The following is a 24,701-nucleotide window of genomic DNA, read 5'->3' on the forward strand; positions in this document are numbered from 1 at the left end:
GGGCTCAGCCACAGCACTCACCAATCTTGAAGCGGCCCATGTAGTAGATCTGGGTACTGAGAGCCAGCGAGGCCAGAACATGGATCATCGAGAAAATGACCCAAAACCACATACCATTTTTCCCAAACACCTGAAAGCAAAGACATATTAAAAGCAAACTGAGCCCTGTTACCAGCAGGATGATTCTCTCCTGTATCACAGCCCCACTGAGCATGGAAGAGAAACCCCTAAATCCTCCAAGCCAAAACAGGTCTCTAACTCCAAACATAGTTCAGGAAAGCAAGAGGAGCTCAGCACTTCTGGAGGATGGACTGTTCTTCCCGAATGTCCCTTCAGACAAGGGTGACAGCTAAGAAGGACTGCAGCTGACTCAGGGAACAGAAATATAGGGACTCCCAGATCAGGCGAGCTCTTCCTGCCAAGCTGGGCAGCAGCTCTCTGGTCAGGAGCTGGATTTTACAAAGACAGTCAGAGAACCAGCCATTACTGTAAACAACCATTACCAGCACACCAAGAGCACTACTGCAATCCCAAAAGTATAAAACCGTTCTGTGGGTAATTGTAGGTTTGTGGTTTATTTAAAAATTGGAAGTGACCTATCAGTGCAAGTTAATGCTGTATTAAAACATTAATATTTCAGTTACACATTGAAGAGTCCAGGAACTCCAGTCTGCTGACAGGCTGTGGCCACACATTCCCCTCCCCTGGGGCCACAGCACATGCCTGAACTCTTCGTTTTGCGAGCTGAAAGCCTCTGAATGAATGGAGCAAGAGAGACATGCAGCTTATAAGCTCCACCCTACAACTTCAAAATATCTCACAAAAAAATCATACAGCATCCCATAATAAAAGTGCAGTGTTTTGAACCTGTTTTGAACAGTGTTTGTGCAATTCTAGCACAGCTATCAAGAGATTCTTGGAAATTCTCGAGTTCACCAGCTACTCCTTGCCTTATCCCACAGACAGCCTCTTACCTTCATGGAATCAATTGGTGTTCTGCATTATGTGGGGTAGAGTTTGGCTAACAGTCCTGCTGGGACCCAGCCAGTAGTTCAAAGCAAAAATTCAATGGATTTTGCCTGGTTACTGCTGAATGCTACAATCCTACAGTCCTCCAGATGCAGAGAACCAGAGACCTCCAAGGTAAAGAAAGCACAGGCCAGGGACTCAGGCAAGCTCAGCACTTGCAATGCTATGAGCAAAGAGGCAGAGCTCTGTGCCAGCCTGATCCACCAGTGGCTGCTGGTGTCAAAGGGTGACCCTCTTGCGACTCCCTCTCCTCCAGTGCCCTTCTGTAGGCAGATATTCCAGAAACTTGCTTGGGACCCCACCCATCGTTAGGTGGGTCACCCTACTGTGCCTGCACACAGACACCTTGATGCATGAATTTCCCCCTTGGGAAGGAGGACATGTGGCAGGCAAAGCCTGAAAAGGAGCCCACAGAGGGAAACTGTGCCCTTCCCATCCCTGTGAGACCAGGGAAGGAAGGAGGAATAAAACAAAACACCAGAAATTCCAATTCTAGCAGCTCCTGAACACACTTTAATCCAGCTCTGCTGCTCTCCCCTGTCCTTTGCCCACTTAAGCCATATTTCCAGCCACACTCTCCTTCCCAGAGAACGTAGGTAAGAGGGAGCCATACCACTCCAAGGACAGCCAGACAGATGACCACAGCAAACGAGGCATAGGCAGAGTAGGCGCTGGCATTGATGTCTGGGTGGCGGGTCTGGTAGAGCTTAAGCATGCACAGTCCTGCGATCATGTACATGAAGGAGGTATCTATGGAGGGAACACAATAAAAAGTAAAAGCAGGTACTGCCAGCAGGCTGAGAAAGCTGCTCAAAGCACATACAGAGAAGTGTGGCAGCAGGGTCAAACCCAAGTCCAGCTGGCATGAATCTTTGATGCTGTACCGCATCGTTCAGCAGCTTGTGCTCTGCTATCTTGCAGCACACCTACCACGCTCCAGGGCAACAAAAAAGAGGCTCAGAAGGTAAGTGCCCAAAACAGGACAGCACAGAAATAGGCAGGGAAATGCAGAATGGTTGAGGTTAAATGGGACCTCTGGAGGTCATCTGATTCAACTCCCTTGCTTCAGCAGGGTCAGCTATGACTGGGTTGTTCAGGACCATGTCAGGCTTTGGATACATCTCCACAGAAGAAGACTCCACAAACTCTGAGCAATCCATTCCAGTCTTTGACAACCCTCCCAGTTACATAAATAAATAAATAAAATAAAAATTCCTGTGTTTGAATGGAGTTTCGTGTCCTCATCCTGTCACTAGGCACCTCTGAGAACAGCGTGGTTGTGTTGTCTTCATTCCCTCTCATCTGAAATTTATGCATGCAGGCAAGATTCCCCCCTCTCCCCAAGCCTCATCTTCTCCAGGAAGGTGAAGGGGCCCCGCAGAGAAAAGTTTCCACTGCAGTGGCAGACAGAGGCTTCCTGGGCTTGAGCACTTGGCCACTCAGGCTGTGCACTTGCTATCTTCAAGCTCTGAGCAGCAAAGGCAAGGGGAGTTCATGCCAACAGCACACTACCAGAGTCCCAAGGTCTGGAGAGGAGGCCAAAATGCATCAGTCCCCATCATCCAAAGCCTCTCTACCTCCTGACTGAGCCCTGGAACAGGCAAGTTCCAGGGAGCCTAGCAAGGGTAGGGGGGTGAGAAATTCTAGCAATTCAGCAGGACACAGGGCATGGCAACTTCTAACTCCAGCACAAAAGGAAAAAGGCAACTCATCTTACCAAACTGGAAGTTGGAGTAGTTAGGGCAGACATGGTAACAGGCACTGAGCACGCCTTCCATCATCAGAGCGATGCCCATAGCATAAAAAAGACCAAAATGCTTTGGGATCCCGTAGTCCTGGAAGAGAATAGAGCTGTACAGAAAGTGCCCTCACCATCCTGATTACAAGCAAACTTTCATTCTCCATCGTTTCATCCCTCCTAGACCTCGCACATGTCCTTCAGCATGTGTGCAATTGTAGCCATACCGCATGGCTGGTGGGATCCACAGGCAGAAAACCCAAGTTAAGTACATAAGCCTCTGGTCTAAAGACCTCATATGACCTTGTTACTGACATCTGGAAACCAAAGTGTCACTGTCCTGCACAAAACAGAGAATGATGGGGACCCAGAAGAGCAGTCTTGCTCTTGTGGTCAGTGAGGGGTTAAAGGCACCTGGGTAGCAGAGTGCATCAACACAGCTGAGAAGGCCTCTCCATCAGGATCAGGCTGGGATCTCATCTGAAAGCCCATAAGCACCAGATCCCTAAATCTGCTAAGGCCTTTACTTGCTACCAAGCTGGCAAAAGAGCTGTCTCTCTCCAGAAATCACCGGCATGACTGCCCACAGGGCTGCAGACTTCCTCCATCATCTCCCAGGACACACTGAAGGGACTGCAAAGGTTCTGCCTAGGAGTTCTGCTTCAGAGCTCAAAGAGCCAAATTCCTCTGGATTGTCATACGATGCTTTGTGCCTTCTTGCTAACAAGGGTACCAAGAAGAAACTCTTGGCTGTGTAGGACAAATCAAGCCTCACTACTGACAAAAACACTCTCCAGGAGAAGAAAAAAAAAAGTCTCAGCAACATCACATTTAGCAGGATATTAGTTAAGGCTGCACTTTTCACAAGCCCCATTACAAACCTACGTCTAGTTTTTTGCTCACAGGAGCCTACTGCTTTCTAGAAGACAGATGCTTCTCCCCACTGCCACATCATGGGACAAAACAGGGATCCAGATGTGCCCCCAGACCTCTGTCCCTGTTCTTCCACAGTGAACACCAGAGGAAGAGACACAGCCACAGGAGCTGTTCCTCTACTCATCTCCCTGTCTTTGCAAGTCCAGGCTGGGTAACCACAGCAACACAGCAAGCAGCAAAGTGGTGGGGTGTGCAGGAACGTGTCTCACCTCCACCCTTTTTCAGTGAAGGAAAAAAAGGAGAATTCAATCCTCCAGCAAGGAAGGCAAATTGAAAACCACTGTGCATCGCTCTGGTTGTCAAATTCACCCTGCCCTTTCTCCCTTCACATGGCCCCATGCAACCATGTTCCCTACCAGGGTATAGACATCTTTCATCTCCATGGCCCGACGGTGGAGGATGTCTCTGCGCAGCACAATGAGGAGGAAGAGAAAACCCAGCAGTGTGTGGCCCACATTGCTGAGGATGTTGTTGAAGGCACTGCAGGAAAGAAGAAAGTTTAAGACAAGGGCAGCATAGCAGCAGGAGGCTGAACTCCAGGCCACAATAAACTGAATCCATTTTGTCCTCCCTCACACCCCCATCCTCCACCTCAGCAGCTGCAAAACACCTGCCAGTTTTACACACTGGTTTACAATTTTAGGCTGAGTAGTTCATCTGCCTTGGTAAAATTAGCACTTTTTCTGTGAGGTTCCCAGCTCTGTGTTCTCTTGGCAATCCAATATTAGGTCAGAGAAAGGCTGCATTGATCTGAACTGCTCTTCAGAGCTGCTTCTCCTTGGATACACGTGAAAGTGTCCAAAAGAGCACGAGCACTTCTTTGCTGCCAAGCAACTTTGCTGGGGCAACCTCGGTACCCCACGTTCCTGGGTGCATATCTCACTGCAACAGAAAGGCACTGCTGAGCTCAGCAGAAACCTCAGGAAGACTCTGCTCAGAGCCCTAAACGCTCAGCAGGTCTTATCAGCATGGTTGCTGAGAACCTTGTAAGGATAAACCCCCAACCTGGACACAGCATGAGCACCCTGGATGCAGTGACCGCAGGGCTCACTCACCTCAGCACCCCCAGGGGATGAGCACACAGAAAGTTGTAGTAGCAGATGTCCTGATTGCCTGTCACATTCACTACCTGGACAGAAAGGAGGTGGGAGACCTGATGTTAGCAAATCCTCCCTGTTTGGAGGCATTTGTGCTGTGCAAACACACCGCATTTACAAGGTCTAAGTGACAAACTGCATGTACAACACTTGAGGGCTGCAGCTCTGCAGCTTTTCGTGAACCACTGTAGCTCAGGACCCACAAGGTCTTGAAAAGCAGCAAAGCTTGTGGCAGCAGCTCAGGGTGCTTCAGACAGGACCAGGGTGAGCTGCTCTTGGCTGAGCCCTTGAGTGGCTTGAAACCCAGCTGGTCTTTTTTATTCTCTTTGCCTAGCTTCAGTAGCTGGGGCAGAGCAGGGACCAGCTGCCAGTGTTTGAGAAGAAAGTCACTGTGTAGTTAGATGCAAAGAGGCATGTAGGGACCAGGAGGCAGCCTAGCAGTAGCACTGGCACAGGGAGTGAAGCTTTTATGAGGGGGCAAGATGTTGCTACAGGCCACAGACCTGATAGTGGTTTTTGGAGAAAACATGCTGTGTGCTCTCACTTGACAGCACTAACAGAACTGGGATGAGAAACAGATCCGCTTGCGAATCTCTGAATAACAGCAGGATAGCAAGGACTGGAAGAAATCACTCGTATCATAGCAAAATGTACTTGCTTTCAGTTGTCTTTCAGAGATAACAGTAGGTTCCTCCTGCCTCTAAAACGAAATAGGCCCTAAATGAGGCACTGGAGGATAAGGAAAACAGAGGAGTAGGAGCTGCAATCCCTGCTTACCATGCAGAAATAGCAGAATAACTGCAGGCTCAGTGAGCTGAGCCAAGCTAGCAGCGGTGATCAAAACCTGGTACAGAGAGCAGCTAAAGTAAACTGCTCCTCAAAGACAGAGCAGGATTCCTCGTTGACCCCAATTTCACTGCAGCTGTCACCCTTGCACTGTGCAGCCACAGAGCACGTTTAAAGGCAAGATGACCCCAAGACCAGGGGACAACGCACCGTCTGGTAGGTGATGACAAGCTGGATGACGGGCAGGGCATAAAACACTGCGATGGTGATGATGTTCCTGCAGAGAGGAGGCAGAAGCAGCAGTTACACACCAACAAAATTATGGCACCCCCAGCACAGAGCCTCACGGGGCTGGTGGAGGAGCAGGAACACCCCAGTGCCTACGGGCACAGGCCCTTCTCTCCCAGCCACAGCTTTACACCAGCTCTGGTTGTGCTCCCCCAGAAGGAGAAGAACAAATGAACAGGAGGCAAACACCACGGGCACAAGAAAAGCCAGGATGTGCACCACAGGCTTGCGTGTTTGCATACTGAATCATTGAATGATTTGGGTTGGAAGGGAACTTAAAGATCTAGTTCCAAGCCCCCTGCCATGGGCAGGAACACCTTCCACTAGACCAGGTTGCCCAAAGCCTCATCCAACCTGGCCTTGAAAGCCATAAGTTCTGTTACTACATTTTGTAATAAAGATTCTCTTCCCATCTTTCCTGTAGAGCCCCTTTAAGTATCAGAAGGCCACTGTAAGGTCTCCCCAGAGCCTTCTCTTCTTCAGCCTGAACAGCCCCAACTCTCTCTGTTTCTTCACAGGAGAGGTGCTCCAGCCCTCTGATCATTTTTCTGGCCCTCCCCTGGACCCACTCAAATAGGTCGATGTCTCTCTTGTGCTGTGGACCCCTTCCTGCAGTATTCCAGGTTGGGTCTCAAGAGAGCAGATCAGAAGGGGAGAATCACCTTCCTCATCCCACTGGCCATACCTCGATTCCCCCCTCCCCACTATGTTTTAGCACATTGCTTGTTACCACACTTTAAAGAAGTTGATGCAAACCAGTAACCATTGCCAGGATCAGGTGTGCACTGGTCCACAAACATCCTCGTTTGAGGAATGTGGGATATGCCCTTGCTGGTTAGAAAAGGGTGTAATGGGACGGCTCAAAGAATATCCTCAGGCCTAAACTGTGGTTTTAAAGATGAACATGGGGACCTAGATGGAGAGTCCACAACCAGAGACTGTGTCCCAAGCTTGGGCCTTGCCAGTTTGTCTTCTCCTTACCAAAAATAAATTTTGTATTTTTTGCTGACAATCCTTCGGTCCTTCCTGGACAAGTCTGACAGGTAGAGGAATACCTAAAACGTTAATGAGAGAAGAAAGAGGGAAGAAAAAACAGAAAAGAACTAATGAAAAAGCCAGTGGAAAATCTTGACACACCTAGAAAACATCCAGCTTGGTGCAATTTACACCATTTTTACATAGCAATGTACGAGCTCCCTTTCCCATCAAGAATCCCTTGATTCTGTGTTGAACAAGTTCTACAAAAGTGGAAACTTAAAATCCCTGGAGAGCGACTAGTGTTGGTCCCAGCCCAGCTGTGTCCACGTGCCCAGCAGCAGCCATACCTTAGTGCGGATGACATTCTTGTCGCTTTCAATTTCTGGCATGGTGTCGAAGTCGCTCTCCTCCTCCACAGAACTGTCTGTGTCAGAACCAGCCGGCGGCCCACGCTCAGGGGAAGACAACTGCCGTCCACCACTGGAGCTGGACTCATCTGGAGCACAGCAGGAAGAAGGAAACACACAGGGTAAAGGCTAAATCCTTCTATGCACAACAGCAAGGAGAATGCCCAGGTATCAGCAGCAATACATTGGGAAGAGCCGATGTGATTATTCAGGGAACACGCTTTTCCGTGATCACAAAGCTTCCTAGAAGCCTCAGATATCAGCTCAGAGCACTTTCAAGGACTATCTCTATTCCTCCTGTTCCTTGTCCCTCCCACCTCCTTCCCCCAGTATTTTTATATTTTTTTTTCCCCTGCTTTTACCCTACTACTTTTCATCTCTAACATTATCTACCCTTCAGCAGCCTGGGCTCCAAAACCTGGAAGTCTGAGACCAGCCAGAAAGCTCTAGAAAAACAAGCAGGCTGTTCAGGGGTCAGAAACAGGGTAACCTAGATCAACTCTTTGAGGCTTGAACATCTCCAGTGACAGAGACTCTCTGGGCACCTTTTCCAGAGATTTGGCACTTTTTTGGTGGACCCTTCCTTACCCCTCTCCCTCCTTCCCCCCAGAGTGCAACCTGGCTCTCCCGAGCTGCAATTTCATTTGAAGTAGTTGCTTGCAGCTACCAAAGCAGCTCGTAGCTTTATTCCCTTCTGGCCCTAAAGCACCAAATCTGTGGCTTCCCCTGCACCAGGCAGGGCATTCCCTGTGCCTCCTGTTCTGGAAGACACGGTACCAATAGCACCATAGCTGCTTCCCTCGGGGGTGCTGGATGTGATGGGGTGCGAAGATGTCATAATCCCAGATCCTGCAACAAAAACAGACCCAAAAGAGCCCGTTAGTTCCACATCAGAGCTTCGAAGCATCTCTCTGAGGAGAATGCAAACAGCTTGAAGAGTTGGAGGGGCTTGGGAAAAGCAGCATTTCTCTTAACAGATGGCACCCTGTCTCCCTCTAGAGCATACTGTGCAAAGGGGAAACTCCAGCTCTGCAATATGAAACAAAACCCCTTCCCTTCAGGCTCCCCACAGAGGCAGCCGGTCTGACTCACAGAAGCATAAGCCTCTGTCCAGCATCCCGTAGAGATCACATCACTGCAAAACTTGGCAAATACTATAGCAAGTCTCATAATATTCAGAGCACCCTTATGAATTTTCAATTCTTCTCCTTCCCTTCTCCGTGTATCGATCTATTCAAATATCAGCACCTCCATTTATCCCTGGAAAAGTCAGACAGTCTTTGGCAAGACAGCTACTACACGGTTTTAACCAAGCAAAAATGTTGCATGAACTACAAAAAAAAATAACAATCTTGTGTTGATGACAAGAGGGACAAGTCTTTGAGGACTGAGAAGTCCCTGCCTCCCCCCTGCACACCTGAAGCACAGAGGGCTGCACCTCCCAGTCAGGCTGCACTGGGACTTTCCTCCCCTGGCTCCACGTCCCTTCTCTTTGCGGGGTACCTGTTTGATCCCTGTGACATGGCTCAGTGGCTGAACTGGCAGCAGACAAACCCAGCAGCAAAAACAGCACGCTGAGCCCCTCACAGAGGGGTCAAACGCCCCTATCCCAGAAGGGAGGGAGCAGAGCAGTGGGAATAGGACTGCACCTTCCAGTGGTGGCAGCCAGCAAGACTGGCCCAGCTGCCCGTAAAGCTTTGCCCTCACGTCGTGCAGCCAGTCAGCAGCAAAGGGATACAGGAGATGGGACAGCGTGTAAAGCCTGGCAGCCTTACTGCAGCCTGGCATTGACCCCTGTCTTCCCAAGCAGTGCCTCCAGCTTCCTAGTACCTGACCTCTTCCAGACTGACAGGCACAGGCAGACTCCTCTCTCCAGGTGGTGGTTCCAGGCACCTCTAGCACCTCACGCTGGTTTTCATACCATTTTGATTAGGCACATATGTAAAAAGCCCCAGAATAATGCCTGAGCCTTATTCCTAACCAAGTGAGCCCCCACACAACAATGGCATTTGATGTTTCAAGCCTAAATCACTGTTTTCCTTCAGCATGTTCACTGTGCTCGTTGCACTATAGGCTAGCAGTTGGTCTCCATTTCAGCTTCTTCACCCTCCTGTCCCATCCTTCTGACAACACAGTGAGCAGCTCAGAGGAGCTCTGAAGTGGACAATGTGGTGTGAACCAAGCACCCAAAGGAAGGCTATGACATATTACACCCCCCCACCTCAAGATATCCATTCTGCTCTGAGCTGGGATTGCCAGGACATCCTCATAGGTTGCTGCAGGAGCAAGCAAGATCTGCCTTCTGCTCCTCATCTGCTGTGCAACACTCCCTCTCTTGCAGCTGTGGTGGTTTTACCGTGCTAGGCAGTTGAACACCACAACCGCTCTCTCACTCCCCCTCCTCAGATGAGGACCCAGTACAGCAGCACAGCTCTTCCTGTTGCTGTAAAGTAATTTGGAAACCCAGATCGCTGGGAAGAGTGCAAGAAAGGCATTTCTCCATGTTCACAGCACCGAGACACACACATCCTACTCCCATCAGTCCTGTCCCATAGGGATGCTCCCCTTCTTACATAAGGGTGGGCTGAACGTTCTCAAATGGCACATCAGCCTTCTCTCCCAAGTAAGCAAGCTCTAAATCTGGACAAAGCAGGCGTGCCAGGGAGAAGAGGCACTCTGCACTGTCTCTAGCAGTCACTTTGGACCCAGCTCACCCACTAATTTCAGTCCCATTTCCCAGTGTGTGAGTCAGCAAAGCAAATGCAGTGTCCTAGGTGTGGTTCCTCCAGCTATTGTCTCCTCAAGGCAGCAATGGTGTGGAAAGAGAGGTGTCCCAGGAGATGAAAAAAATATGTTCGCCACAAAAAGCAGGTATAGGCTGAGTGACCAAAGGGGCACATGGAGTCACGGGATATTCAAAGACAATGGGCAGAGACAAGTTGTTCAGCACCTCCATCTGCACTTTCTTCATGGAGAAGGGAGTGATGAGGGAGACAAGAGCTAGGGCCACCATAGAGGAAAAGAAATTCCAGAGAGTGGGAAGAAGAGAAAGAAATAACAGAAAGCCAGCATGTCCTGGGTGATCTGGAGGTCAGGGAAGATGCAAATTATCAGTTTATAGGCATCAGCCAGACACACACCCTGAAGAGACAACAGAAAGAAATAGCATGTAGGCAGGATGTCGTTCTGTAGAGAAAGGGATGTGGCTGTGACACGCAGTACCAGGCACGTGAAGGTGGCATGGAGTACAGGAAAGAGGACAAGTCATGGAAGGAGCAGGTGCCCCTGGGAGGAAAACCAGAACTGGTGAAGGAATTGCACTCCCTTGTCCTTTCACAGGGTTGTTGTTCAGCAGTCCTCCCCCTCCGTGAGCCCAGTCTCCCACCCTCTGGGTCTGTGCAAGGCACAGTGTGCACACCCTGCAGCTTCTCTGGGAACTTCCCAAACGCCAGAACTTAATTTCCACCTCTGGCCAGGGCAGCTCGGAAAGAAGCTTCTCAGCTGCCTTCAGTGCCTATACTCACTGCTGCAGCACCCGCAGTGCTCCCCGAGGCTTGTGGTCTTACCCTGCTTAGCCTGTGCCTCACGGGCTTAGACATTCTTCCCTTGCAGCCAACCTGGAAACCTTCCAGTGCCTCAGCCAGGTCCCTCAGGCTTCCCCAGACTCCTCAGCACGCATGCCCTTCCCACTGCTCCAAGACCTGCTGCTGTCTCACAGCAGGATCCATCCCCAGTCACTCAACATCAGAATATTTTTAAAGCACGTTTTTACACTCCCCTGCTTATTTGGTTGTGAAGACCACCCTTCACACACACCTTGTGTCATATGGCAATGCATATGTGGATCTCAGTGGCTGAAGAAGCCACTCCTGAGAAGCCAAATGTCCTCGATTGCCTGAAGAAATATTAACTCAAATATTGCCAGGTCAGAGTGAAGTTCCATGGCTGATCCTTTAAGCACAGCTCAGTTATGGTCATGGTAAGTAGTAAATCTAGGAGACTGAAGGAGCTAGGGATTTTTTTTATTAAAAAAAAAAAAAAAAAAAGGAAAAAAAAAGAGAGAGAACACACCAAAAACCTTTCAAGTTCTTGCTGCTAAAATGTAAAGTCCTCTCAGTCCCCAGGAGAGATGTGCAAGTGATGTTTCTTTACCCTCAGACCAATGCTTTGAACTATTTTAAGGCACTAAATATTTAAACAAAGTGAAACAGCAGGCCTCCCACACCTCACCAGGCCAGTGCCCCTCTATCCTCATGACAAAAATGTTCATCTTTCACCAGTAGCCTCTCAGACACAGCTATGTTTTTATAACACAGAAATCTGCAGTATGTAGAAATGTGGGTGCAGCATAAAGTAAACAGAATCCAATACCAAAGTAAATAACACAAACAACACTACCTAACTGTATTAGTCATTCATTTACTTGGTTCTCTGCAACTCCCAGTTAAAAACAAAATTTAATTTGAGAGAGAGAGACTCCATTCTTAAACCAGGCAGAGGAAATTTTAAAGCATAAAACCTGAAAAAAAAAAAAAAAAAAAAGTAAAACAAAAATCAAAGTGCTTTATTTAGAAATGAACAGACCTGGCACCAAGAACATTAGCCTGTAACTAGGTCTAGCTAAGGCTTGTCCTTCCTCCACCCCTCCAAAAGCCAGCTCCTCAGAGCAAGGGTCCAGACCAGGGTTTGGTGGACCCTGCTTCAAATGCCTTTTCTTGTAAGGGCCGAGAGGAAGCTCTAATATCTTTCATTAGCACCAGAGACTGTGTGGAACATGTACAAGGAAGGAAGAAGGGTTGAAAAGAGAGAAGGTACTTGACAGACTGCCTGTCTCCTGCCTTGCCTAGGACTCGTTTTGTTCACTTAAAGCTGTCACACAACAGTAAAGAGAGCTTACCATCCTCAGGACTCAATCTTCCAGATGAAGCCTTCCTCCGAACCCTGAAAAGCAGTAGACAGCACTCATGAAACAGCCAACAAACCCCATTGCCTGCCAGCCATGGCAAAATTATCTAGAACACTAATAGGTCAAAATGCTGCAAGCTCTAAAAACAAGAGAGCAACAAAAACCCACAAAAGAAGAAAACATTAAAAAAAGTACTGTTTTTTACTAGAAATGGCTCTGCCATGACTGCTTGCTGGCTACCTCTCCCATTTCCAAAGCAGCAGAGTTTTTCCCCCTTACATATGCACCAGGGGCAGGACAACCAGTTACATTATTATCCCATCCTACACTGCTCAGTATATTGGGAACAGACTCTCAAGTCACCTTCCGATAACCAGGTGCCCCACTCGGGGGACTGGGCACATGAGAATCCACTGTAGCAGGAGCTACACACACTTAAGTAACTTCATTGAACTGTTCCAGTGAGATGTTCATTGAAACGTCATTGAAGTTAGGCCAAACCCCTCATCTTGAAATTGTTTCGTTTCAAAGCACCATACTTTTAAGATCCCTTCTTCTGAAGCAGTGGAAAAGTTTGCCACCTTTAGTCTGAAAAGCTCTGTGATAATCATGGTTCATGTAAAACCAGCCTGCTATTTGCCAAAGGCTCTCCTTGGCTCTCCTCATGCCAACCTTTGCCCAGTAGGCCAGGGAGGAATGCAGAAGAAACCTTCTTCCACACTTTGGACAAAGGATTTGCTTAACCATTGTCGCTGCCGACACAGGCAGCAGTGACTGATCCCAACAAACTCCACCATCCCCACTAACCTTAAGAGCACCTGCCTGCTGCCCCACCAAGGCTCATCATGTGCTAAACCAAAAACACGTGTCTGGGGTGGTTTAGATGCTCTGTTCAGATGCTTGCTGCCCCTTTTCACCCAAAATGCCACGCAGGATGAGGCACTTCTAAGAATAAAGAGAAACAAGAAGCCTGTTCTTGTAAAGCCCCGTGACTCACCTGATATAGTGCACAAAAGCAACAACCACTGAGCCCAGGTAAAAGGAGAGGAAGCTCAGGAAGCTGAAGAACATGGCCTGGATGTAAACAGACCCTGGGGAAAGAGAAGGCAGCACTCAGCCCACAGAGCAGGGAGAGCCTGCCCTGTTCTTCCCAGCACCGCCTGCTGATAACACCCAGCCCCAAACAGCTCTCCAGACCCACGTGCTTTCTTCAAGAAGAGATGTCAAGAACCTTCAGCAAGGTCTCTCCCCGCTTTCTTTGTCCCCAGTGCTAACCAGCCCCATGACACCATCCCATGACAGGGCTGCCAGCCCAGCCATACCCTCCTCCACAGAAGCACCAAGTTCCCCACATAAAGCTGCACTGCTCTGCACGAAGACACTGACTTTTAATAGAGGGCACGATCGTCACTTGAAGGTTCTTGGTCCGCTGTAGGTTCCAGGTACGGTTGACATTTCCTGTGAGATGCAAAGCATACAGCAAATGTAAAGACAGTCAAACATTAATGGCCTCTGGCCCTGATATCAGTTCTCTGCATGTGCAAAAACAGGGTCTGGCTTTTCATTATAATTTTTGCATGGCTTTGCAGAAACTATTCCCAGACTTGCCTACATAGTGTTTTGTTTTGTTTTCCCTTTTTCCCCATCCAGCCACAACTTATATTTCAAACTAAGAAAAAAAAAAAGTATGGTTCAGCCTTCCGTAAGTTGGTCAGCTCTACTGACAGCTTTAGGATAAGACACCCAAAATGTGACTTTCTTTTTGAGGGTCAGGGAAAGGGGAGGCAGGGGACAGGTAGTGTGGTGGTGGTGGAGCTACAGGAGTCAAGTATATCTGCTGATTGAAATCTTACTTTTCCTATGGAGAGGAAGCCACCCGACTTTGAGGACAGGAATGTACCTGACCTGAAATAAACTCCACTTTTTATGAGGACATCTGCACCCTCACTCCAGTTTCAGACATCACAGGAGTGGTGACGACCACTGCCCAGAAGGTGGATACATTCGTTTTCTGACTTGGGAAAGCATTGGAATCAGTCTCATAAAATTATTTCTAAAAAATTGTTACCGTTTCCTGCTTCCCCAAGTCATAGATCCCAAGATAGCAATGGGAGGAAGTGCCTTCTGCAGGAACTGCTGTGGGCCTCCACACAGGCAGGAGAATAATACAGCAAAAGGGGAGTGGGGGAAAGGAAGGAAAAAAACAAGAAAAAAGCTGCATCCAGCAGTGCCTAAATGTCTCCATTATCTCCCAAGACACCAGTCACTCCTCACAAGAGCATATAACCCCAGCAAGCCAGGTGCTGTTCTCTACAGACATTTCCTGGATTGATAATAACTTGTTAGCCTGCCTGACAACACAATTTTTGCTTCAACCTTCCTCACAGTTACCTGGATAAGATGCAGTTATATATTGCCATCCCACAGGCAGGACCCAAAGGATTTCTGCTGCTCCATCACCCAGACCGAACAACCAAATCCACCCCCCAGCACAACTCACCATGGATGGAAGAAGGCACAGAACCCCCACAGGCATAATCCTCTGGCTTGATGACAAACACAACGAAGAACTGCTCACCTGGGAAGTCCTTTCTCTGCAGAGAGAAGACAAATCCATGAGAAGCGAAGGAGCCTCTCCCTCCATACAAGGCAGAGGTGATGCTCCAAAAGGCTAGAGATAGGTTTTAATTGCTACACAGACAGCAGCCCTGCAGAGACCTGCCTGGTCTGGACAGAGCCTGGCTTCTGAGGATGAGCCTCTCATTCTTGCTGACAGTAAGATGAGCTCACCTGTATTCATTACATTGTGTCCCGGTACAAGCAAACCAACGCTGAAGGATTTATTTTATTAATACAAGCCGTCTACTGAAGCTTTGCTTATTAAAAGGCCCTATCAACATCGCTCAGTGTAGAAGAGCCAAGGTTCGAACAGAAGACACCTGCTCACAGAGGCTGCAGCCATGCTGACCTACAGTGCCAGCACCCCAGGCATAACACATCTACCTCAACAAACACAAGCAAGGTTTTGTAGTCAAGGTAAAATCCCTCCTTTCCATTATAATAGATTATCCAATGAAAGCAGAGACCCTTCCTGGAATCAACAGAAGAGAACTAGGGATACAGAAGACAAGCCACTGAAAAACATCACTTGGAGAAAAATCAGTCTCACCTGCACCGTGATGGCTGCCTGCTTTGTCATGGACTGGTAAACACCGTTGAACTCCACGTTATGGTCCAGGTCATACACTGGGCACTGAAACAGACAAGAGTCAAGTCAGGCATACAAGTGGATGTAGGGTGACAAAGGGAACAAGACAGACGGGACCCGTTCAAAAGTTAGAAAAGCTGCTCTGAAGATGCTGTTTGCCTGCATTCACTGCTCTTGTCATTCTCACAAGAGGGCTACAATTTAATCCCAAAGGAGGATTCAGTCAGATTTATCTCTCTGCCATTCCCACAGGGCAGTACATACACTCAGCTGTACACCTGCATGCTTTATGGTCTGTACCACACGCCAGTTGCTTGCACTCATTTTAATTTTTGTCACTACAGTTCTTAGTTCTTTACCTGCTAGGCTGAACAATTGCCTGTTACTCTCTCCTCTCCTGCCTTTCTACAACTCAAACACGGGGATGCAAGCAGGAGCTGATGTTACCCATTTCTCTCCCCACCCCAGGTATTAAAGGCTGGGACTTCAGAGCTGGTAGCCAAGGCATCTTGCATCTCTCACTGTCTTGCTGCTCCCACACTGCTGGGCCCTGCACCACTCAGGGAGGTGGGGAGTGAGGAGAAATGGAGGCTATTTCCCAGCTGCAGGTTACAGCCAACTTCCCTTGGCAGGGAGTAGCTGTTCTCTTCCAAGGAAACGGAATGAAAAATTTCAAGAGGGAAGAGAGAAGATTGAAATGGAAAGGAGGAGAGGCCTCATGGCTGGAAATTAGAAGTTCCCCATGCTGCCTTGAGCCAGGGAGAGTCAAGGAAACGGCACTATCCTCTTCCTCAGCTGCCAACACCACCTCACAGGGAGACAGACCTGTATCATGAGCTAGTAAGGTGTTAAACCTCACGAGGAAGTTTGCCCTCTGGACAGGCTGCAGAAGAACAACTTGCTCACTATTTTGCAGTAAAAACCTCTGGATAAGCTGCTTGAACTCAGCATGTCCTGGCATCGTTCCCACAGGATTTTCGTCCCTCTTTCAGGTATCCCCTTCACCACCACCATGATAGGGTGAAGCCCTCCCTAGAGTCATGCTCTCTGTTGGGGCACATAGCTTCTCACAGAAGAACAGCAGACAGCTTCTCTCCCTCCTCCCCTCCGACTTACCACAATATCCTGGACGGAGACAACTGAACACGGGTAGACTGCATCAGACACCACTTTAATGATAACTGAATCAACATCTTGAGGAAACTTGTACAAAAAATACTGAGGAGAAAGCAGAGTACTGAGAGTTACAGTCCAGAAATCAGCCAGTAGCTTCACAGCTTCCCTAAGGCAACTGCACAGCCCAGTCTGGGCTTTGGGTTGGATGTAGTGCACTTACACCAAAATTCAGATTTCAAATATTATGACTTTACAGTAGAGAAGACCAAATTAAACTGGTACAGATCACTTTTACCTCCCTGCACAGTGCACCACTAGACAGACATTTTCAACTCGCAAGATGCAGCATAGCTTTTGTTCCCTTTAAGCTTTTTTCCACCTGGTCAAGCTAATGCAACTTCATTTTTATAGTCTGCTCCATTTTATATTGCAAAGAGCAATTTCCAGATGTTTCTGTACTACTGTTGAGACATTACATATGGAGCATATCATGGAGTTTTATCTCAGATGGGTTGGCTCAAAAAGTGACAATGGAAAGTATTAGGTCAAATGCTTGAAATTAGTCAAGAGTTTCATAAATTAATGCTTGACACTAGACTGTAGGATTTGGATTTTTTTGTTTGTTTTCAAGGACAGTTGGGGAGGCAATGGAAGGGTTGTCTTCTCACTTCAGCTTGGAAAATAATTCAGCTATAGCTCTGGAAAAATTGGGAGAAAACACCTGCTGATATTCTTTCTTTCCCTTCTGGAGACAGGGACATGCTTTGAGCAAGTCCACAGGGCAGTCTGTGAGCTCAGGAGATGCACTCCCCCGCCCCTGCAGGGACCGTTTCAGATTTGGGCAAAAGATGTCCTAGGGAATGTGACTATTTGTATATTTATCCAGTAAGAGTTTGATGTATTACCATTGCCAGCTGCTGGGGGAGGGTTTCTGTGCTCCTGCCTGTGGACAGGCTTGCTGCAAGAGCTCCCACCACCCTGCTTGGATCCCAGACCCTGAGAGTTCAGGCTCACTGACACAGCTACCACAAGGGGCCGGATGGGCACCTTACCCCATCCTGAAGGGGATGCAAAGCAGAGGACCCCCAGCAGCCTCTTCCCACCCTTCCTTATGGTCACCTGCAGGAATCGTTTCTGCTGCCACAGGGCAGGCACAGGCCATGGGGAAGGGAGATACCCTGGGCAGGCAGCTCCTGCAGCTCTCTAACAGAGACATTCTCACCTGGAAATGTCCCTTTATGTCACATAAAACTCAATAACGAGCTGGATTTCCCTGCCCCCTTTCCAGGAAGTAGGACCCCAAACTGTAAGGGCGGGTATAAGTCAGAAATGACCCAGGCTTTTCCCAAGTTTGTCCGTTTCTACTGAAGCATTTATTCCTGCCATCCCTCTCTCAGCAGGGTCCCTCCACTGCTAAGGGAGCACCGGCTCTGAGGCCACAAGTCCTCACAAACTGAAATCTCACCAAGCCGGTTTCTTCAGCAGACAACATTTTATCTCAGCCAAGCAATGACTCTGGCAGCCTAAGCTCCCTGATGACCCAGGTGCACTACCCTTGGAGAGCTTTAGATACGTGAGGAAATCACTCATGAGGACCCCTCCCATTGTCTTCTAAAATCATGCTTACCAGAGTGCAGCGTTACCGTAAGGGGCACCAAGACAGACAGTGCTCTCCTGCAGACTGTGAGTGGTGTAAACGCATCCAGACAACACTCCTGACCTTTACAAGTGTATCTAATTTCTTCTTCCACCCTCAGGCATGAGCTGGGTTCTGGGTGACAACTCGGCAATTGTTATGCCTGTCTTTTTCCAGTCTTTCTGCTATTCCAACAGTTGTCTAGATTTTTCCTTTTTTTTTTTTTTTTTTTTTTGGCAGATAATTTAATACTTTGATTTACCAAAAAATAACAGCATTATATCAATTACAAAACACTCATCTTCCACTCTCTACATCTGGCCTATAATTAAAGTCACCCATCTCATATTATTCATCATGACAAATAACAGACTGAAGTCACAATGCTAATTCCCAGTTTAGATCCTGAACATTCTGCATTCAAGTTACAATCCTAATTAGTGAGGTTTTACAAAAGCACCTCCTGTGCTTCTATAGTGCAAAATATTGTATTCATCTGCAAAACAGCGTAAGACATTTGAGACCAGATTAACTGGTTTGCCTGATAATAGGAAACCTAAAACTAGGTGATGTTACTAACAGTGATTGCAACAGCAAAAACAGAGTACCAGGCCGCCTGGGTAAATTACATACTTTGTCAGCTCCACAACCTGCTGTATTACTATAGCTATTACTATATTATTGTATATGAAAATGCCAACAGCATTTTCATTCAAGGGAGGACTTGCAGTTTCTGCAGGGCTCTAAACAAGGCTGCTCAGCAAGATGCGCAGCTCTCTCTACCAAACTAATAATCAGATTTATCAGGCATTTCATTTATCACCTCACACCTTGACTTGCTTCCCTGAATAAGGAATAGGGAATAGGGATTTGAGCTCTGCTGTACCTTTACAGCTCATTTATTGATTTGGTTCTCTCTGATGAAGAACTGCATCTTAGCAAGTCCTGCCAGGGCAACCGAACCAGTGCTGGCTAGAACAAAACATTGGTGCACACCATCTTACTTCCAAAGAAGTGCAATAGTCCAATGGTCTGTGGACTTCTCTACACATTTCTGGAAGTTCCTGAACTGCAGATACTATTCATTTGTTCTAGTCATACTTTTTGGTGCACTCAGTTGTTTTGCAAGAGGATCCAAACATGTCAGTCAGTGTATCTGAGGCACTGCTACCTCTTCACTATACCTACAGAAAAAAAGACCAAACTTCCTTGCATCCTAAGTGGGAAACAATGCAGTCAAATAAGGCTTTTGTCATCTCTAACAAAGGTTCACGTGAGTCATTTAGATATGAGAAGACAACAACAAACAACACCAGCAGGAGCAATAAGCAACACCATACAGGACTCCTCCTTACCTGGGGCTGCGAAGGGCTGGCAGTGAAGTTAAAGGGCTTGTTGGTCCTAGAAAAGAAATGCCAACATGTTGAAGTCTAAAGCTTTCAGAGCTGGAATATACACAGAGTACTTTCAGATTAAGCAAAAAAACTCTTTTTTTTTTTTTCTGGGAAGGAAAGGGAAGGTGAAAGTAGGTGGATGGACCAAATCCCTGCATAACAGATGGATGAAGCAATTGCATTTGCATTCACACATTCCAGCTTACTCAAGTTGGAAGTTCTCAAGCCTGGTCACTAGCAGCTCATATGCAATATTAAACGGTGCCATGGAAGCGACGTCCACAAATATAATCTGTTCAGATGGTCCTGTCTCAGGTGCTGGCTCCGAGGGACAGAGGGTCCGGCTCACTTCTTGGTAATTGTAGGTCCTCTGGTAGCTGTAACAGCCAGGGAAAGACGGAAGGGAAAGTCAGATGGAAAGAGAAAGACAGTAGTTAATACCTTGTTCTGCAGTTTTACTAATTACGTGATTTTACCCTTCTTGCATAAATGAAATATTGGTCTTGGCCTTTCAGATTATTCTGCCTCTTATTCAGAGCTCAAACTCCACCTCTGTTGTTGTTTTTATGGTATGCTCATGGTTATGCTGGCCATCCTCAGCATTTCACTTCCCTCCAGGCCGCCCGTGCCAACTGCTGATCTAGCACATCTGCCATTTGCTGGCTTCAAAGAGAGGAACAGCTCAGAACAGGTGTTGCTGTTACCACCTCCTGCATCAGACAAGACACTGTGGGCTTTCTGCTGCCAGGATTTCAGCTACAGGATGAAGCTTCACATCTCAGATGGTCTAAGGTGCCTACAAAGTCTCAATACTTGCAGTGCCACTAGCAGTGGGGTATGATACACAACAGGATCATGTTCACAAAAACAGAGAAAATACTCCAAAACCAACCTCAGACTCAGCTGTATCTGGTATGAGAAACAGAATCTTATCCCCAAAATACGCTGTAACTCAGCAGTTAGGGGGCTCTTTCAAGAGCTTTTTCAAGCCCTGGTCCAAACTAGAGGCCAAGAAAAACTTGCATACAACATAACCAGCTGTGGAAATAACAACACCATTTGGCAGACTCTGCTGACTGGTGACACAGGCAGGTCCAAAGCAGACATGTCCCCTGGTATTGTGTGTACATAGCTGAGAAACCAAGCAGTCTGCCAAATACGAGGTTACCTCCCAGATCACAGTCGTCCTATGTTCAGATGACAGTGACCAAATATGCTTTGCAACCAAGCTGTCCACACAAGTGGACAGAGCTAGCACCAGAGGAAGGCTGGTGCTGGATATAACTGGTAGACCAATGTGTTACAAAAAAAGAGACTTCAGTACTTACAGGCCTCGAAAAATTAGTGGGACCTGCCATGACAATACTCCCTTCTGCTGGCGAACTACAAACAGGACAGGATATTGGAGGTTCTCAGAGCTGCTGTTCACGTAGACGCGCACTGCATCTACCTGTGTAAAGGGAAAGGAGAGTACAGGTAGGTGTTAGCAGAAGGCGGCAAACAAGACAGCTCCAAACCCAAGTGAGGAGCCCATCCCATTCCTTAGACTGACCTAGATGCTGGCAATATCCACAGAGGGATCAGCAGAGTTTGTGACTGAACCAGTTACTCAGATCCAGAGGTCATTTAAAACGCACCTCATTCCTGCTGCTCTAATCCAGAATCCCCAACCCAGAGCTGACTGTTAGACATGACACAGTGAACAAATGTAATAAATAAGGGGAAGAGAGTTTAGTAGTTTCTACTTACACAAATAGGAACAATCTGAATAACTCCTCCCACCCACCCCCCTTAATTTTATAACAACAAAAAAAAATCACCCAAGGCTACAAACTAGAATTTCCCTGCCTTGAACTCTTAAGTCCCCAACTCATTCAACACTACCAGGGAAGTCACAAAAACAAGTGAAGAAGGCATTAAAAGTCAGGGATGAAAAAGCAGGTTAGCAGTCAGCATCTGTCTCTGTTGTTACAGACGCTCAGATGACTGTAACCCACATTTACACCTGCTAATAAAACAGAAATACACTTCTGACTGCCCTCAACGGGCCAAGGAAGGATGCTCTGGTTTATGAGCAAGGCTTCCAGCATAGCCCACTGCACCAGCAGCTGAAGTCTTTCCTTACATTGTCTAGCCAACACACAGTTGTAGAGGTAGGACAGCTGTGAAGAAGGCAGCCCTCACTTTTCTATTTGCTTTGAAAAGCAGGAAAGCACTTTGTGTGTCCATGGCCCCATTGCCATTTCAAAGGAACACCTTGTTCAGCTCCCTCTCCAGTGCTGCATGAATTGTTCACAAATTGTGCAAGCTCATGCGTTGTGTTCATCAGAAGACACAGTACATCTTGACTGGAGGTCTTTAAATCAATGAAAGTATATCAGGTAGATAAGAAATAAATGCAACACACCTTGCCTAGTGAGAATCCTTTTCAGCTTTTCGAGTGGAAGTCTCATCATACATATCTCAACTTTCTATGCTCCATGCATAGGGAAGGTAAAAAGGGGTGCCACCTTCTGAGAAAACATACAGAGCTGGCCAGGCACCAGCAGGGCAACCATGCTTATACAGAGGATACTAGAAATAAGGTTTAGCAGAAGTGTTTTGCAAATGGGGTCACAAGTCTAAAAGAATAAAATTTCACATTTATTCTTGTTTAGTCATTCTAGGATCACATGGGAGTTTTATTTACTGGAACAAAACACTTCCTTCTTGAAAACCATAATCATTATCAATTTTCCTGCCATCATCACCATAATGCAGCACTGACAACCACCAATTCGTAAAAAATAAAGTCTTCAACAACAACACAAATCACAAATCATTTAATTAAAAATCCCTTCAGACTAAAGTGTAAGCCATGAACTCTTTTCACTGCCTTCTGGTTTCTAAACCTTTGCAATACTATTTTGGCATGCCTTCCAGCTTTTCCTTTTGACCACAAGAACTGCATATGCAATTTCATTTCCAAGTAGAGAGAATTTCACATAAGGGTGCTAAAACCAAGTTAAGAAAAGGACACCACAAAGCGAGACTCACAGGTAACACCTGAAGGGCCAACACAGCAGGCCATTGCCAATGGACAGCACTAGAAGATTTCTCTACAGCTTCCTTGCTCTCTGTAGGTGCCCTACACAGATGGTGAGCCAAGCCAGCACATGTTGGTATAAATTGAAAATGCAGGGAGTAGGCTGAATGAGCTGCTGCTCTGTTTGTAGGTGTTTGCTGTAAGTGAACTTTATGTAGCTGTAGGTGCCGTGATGAAGAACCCAGACCCAAATGAAGGGACAGTGGAACTGAACAAGAGAATCTAGTGAACACATGCAGCCGTTCTTCATCCACAGGGATACCAACTGTCAGTGCAGAGAAGTCACATTCTAGCTACATGTCCAGAAGCTTTTTGCCCATTCCTGGTTCAAGCAAGCCCACTCCTGCAAGTGATTTACACTGCCTCTAGTTAGACATCACCCTATGAACTCTCCAGGGCTCAGCACATTAGCACAATGCAATAAGAGCTCACATCAGACACCCTGCAAATACTACTGCTGTGTTATGCATCCTCAACTATTCACAAATGCAAGCTAGACAATAGGAAACTGTACTTTGTGTTCACAAAAATCAATGCAGAAGACATCGTTATGTTTATGTCACAGGTAACTGGATTTACTCGAAGTGTGTACGATTCATTGGTATTAACTGGAAGACTTTAAAATCTGCACATGTACTTCTAAATTCTTAATTTAAGAACTGCAATAGCTGTTTGAAGTATATGCTAATGCTGAATTGTATTTAAAAAAAAAAGAAAAAGGTACTACTTTCACAGTTGCCTAGGCTTTGGAAACAGAAGTGAAAGCCGTACACAGATGAAAACACCTCTTCTTACCACCTGAGATCTTCTCTTTCAGCAAACCAAACATTTTCAATATTGACTCTAAGAAAAAGAAAATAAAAAGTACATAAACAGAAATTTAGAAGCCGTTTAGAAAAGTCAGCCAAAAGAAAAAACCTGCTCTGATGTGTCCTACAAAACAAAAAAAGGAGCTCTCTCTTTCTGTCATTAAAAGGTACAGCTTTTGATATCCCCTAGGATACATTTGGGATAGTTCTACGATTTAGGCTTAAAGTCCTTGGAAATGCCAGCTCTTCCCACTGTTACATTACAGCATAGTTACAGCAAGTCACCTATCTCCAGTGGCGCAGGATATTTTTCAGCTTTATTAACGTCTCATGACACTTGGCTTACACAGGTAAGAACACGTTACCTGCATTCTGTCATGTATTATCTGAGGAGCCATGGCCACATAATCAAATACTGCTTCACAAGCAGACAAGCGCAACACTGCCAACACAAGACCAAAGAATTATATTAAATACCAGAATTTCATAGTCCGAGACCTTGGCTAGACATTTTGTGGGATCTTAAATGTCTGTTTGGCCAATTTGTGGAATTCCTAAATATTAATAAGAGATGGGAATGCCATACTAAGATACATCCCTGAACACTTCTACATAAGATGCAAAGAATCGCTTTCATAAAACGTTAAGAAATAAAAACAAGCAGGGCTCTCTGAGTCCTATCCAAAAAGGAAGGCATTTCTTCCCCAGTGCAGTTTGCAATGTATTGAAGTATGCTGTCACATCCTTTCCCAAAAGTGAACTTCACCAGACACTTGCCTGTGGAGCTCCACATCAGATGTGGGGAACCTGCTCTGCTTCACACATGACCCAAGTTTCGCATGGGCAGACAAGAGTGACCACGGCCTACCCCTTCCACACAGCTCATACCCAAAGAGAAGGATGGGAGAGCAGACTTTACCTGCTTAGGGAGTCAAGAGTGCATGGTGTCAGGGGCTAGATCTTACTGAAGATCCCAGAACCTGAGAGCAGCAAGTACCCTGCAGTGTAGCTTACTGTTGGACAAGGCAGGGCATGAACCCAAAGAATAGAAGCAGGTGTCAGAGCCTGTTCCCCTTGGGAACCTCTGTCAAGAATGCTGTCTGAAATATCAAATCCTGCCCTTGCAGGAGACTAACTCACAGTGCTTAACAGGACATAAGCTTCTCATCCTCGCCTTCTGCGATATTACCACATCTTATTTGGTGAACCAGCTGGGCCGATGGCTTCCCTTCAGGCTGCTCCAGCTCAACCACCTCTCACTGTTGAAGGGCTATAAACAGACAGGCCT

At 46.9% G+C, this 24,701-nt stretch overlaps 1 protein-coding gene across 3 annotated transcripts in view; it reads right to left on the bottom strand.

Moving 5' to 3' along the window:
- SIDT1 (SID1 transmembrane family member 1) overlaps window positions 1–24,701 on the bottom strand; it is a 42,386-nt gene that overhangs the window by 5,710 nt on the left and 11,975 nt on the right. For 2 of the 3 annotated variants that reach the window (XM_035314727.1, XM_035314719.1), the window contains exons 2-19: window positions 20,848–20,969; window positions 19,726–19,896; window positions 19,481–19,526; window positions 16,490–16,591; window positions 15,335–15,418; window positions 14,666–14,759; window positions 13,552–13,623; window positions 13,163–13,256; window positions 12,157–12,200; window positions 8,037–8,108; window positions 7,200–7,348; window positions 6,856–6,929; window positions 5,797–5,863; window positions 4,759–4,832; window positions 4,060–4,183; window positions 2,747–2,864; window positions 1,643–1,779; window positions 22–130 (exon numbers count right to left, since the gene is read on the bottom strand). In XM_035314727.1, coding sequence (XP_035170618.1) covers window positions 22–130; window positions 1,643–1,779; window positions 2,747–2,864; window positions 4,060–4,183; window positions 4,759–4,832; window positions 5,797–5,863; window positions 6,856–6,929; window positions 7,200–7,348; window positions 8,037–8,108; window positions 12,157–12,200; window positions 13,163–13,256; window positions 13,552–13,623; window positions 14,666–14,759; window positions 15,335–15,418; window positions 16,490–16,591; window positions 19,481–19,526; window positions 19,726–19,896; window positions 20,848–20,969 — 1,753 coding nt within the window. The remainder of the gene's footprint in view (window positions 1–21; window positions 131–1,642; window positions 1,780–2,746; window positions 2,865–4,059; window positions 4,184–4,758; window positions 4,833–5,796; window positions 5,864–6,855; window positions 6,930–7,199; window positions 7,349–8,036; window positions 8,109–12,156; window positions 12,201–13,162; window positions 13,257–13,551; window positions 13,624–14,665; window positions 14,760–15,334; window positions 15,419–16,489; window positions 16,592–19,480; window positions 19,527–19,725; window positions 19,897–20,847; window positions 20,970–24,701) is intronic. The other variant, XM_035314734.1, reaches the window with a different exon arrangement.

The sequence above is a fragment of the Oxyura jamaicensis genome, chromosome 1 (assembly GCF_011077185.1).
Source record: "Oxyura jamaicensis isolate SHBP4307 breed ruddy duck chromosome 1, BPBGC_Ojam_1.0, whole genome shotgun sequence".
In the NCBI taxonomy this organism is placed as follows: domain Eukaryota; kingdom Metazoa; phylum Chordata; class Aves; order Anseriformes; family Anatidae; genus Oxyura; species Oxyura jamaicensis.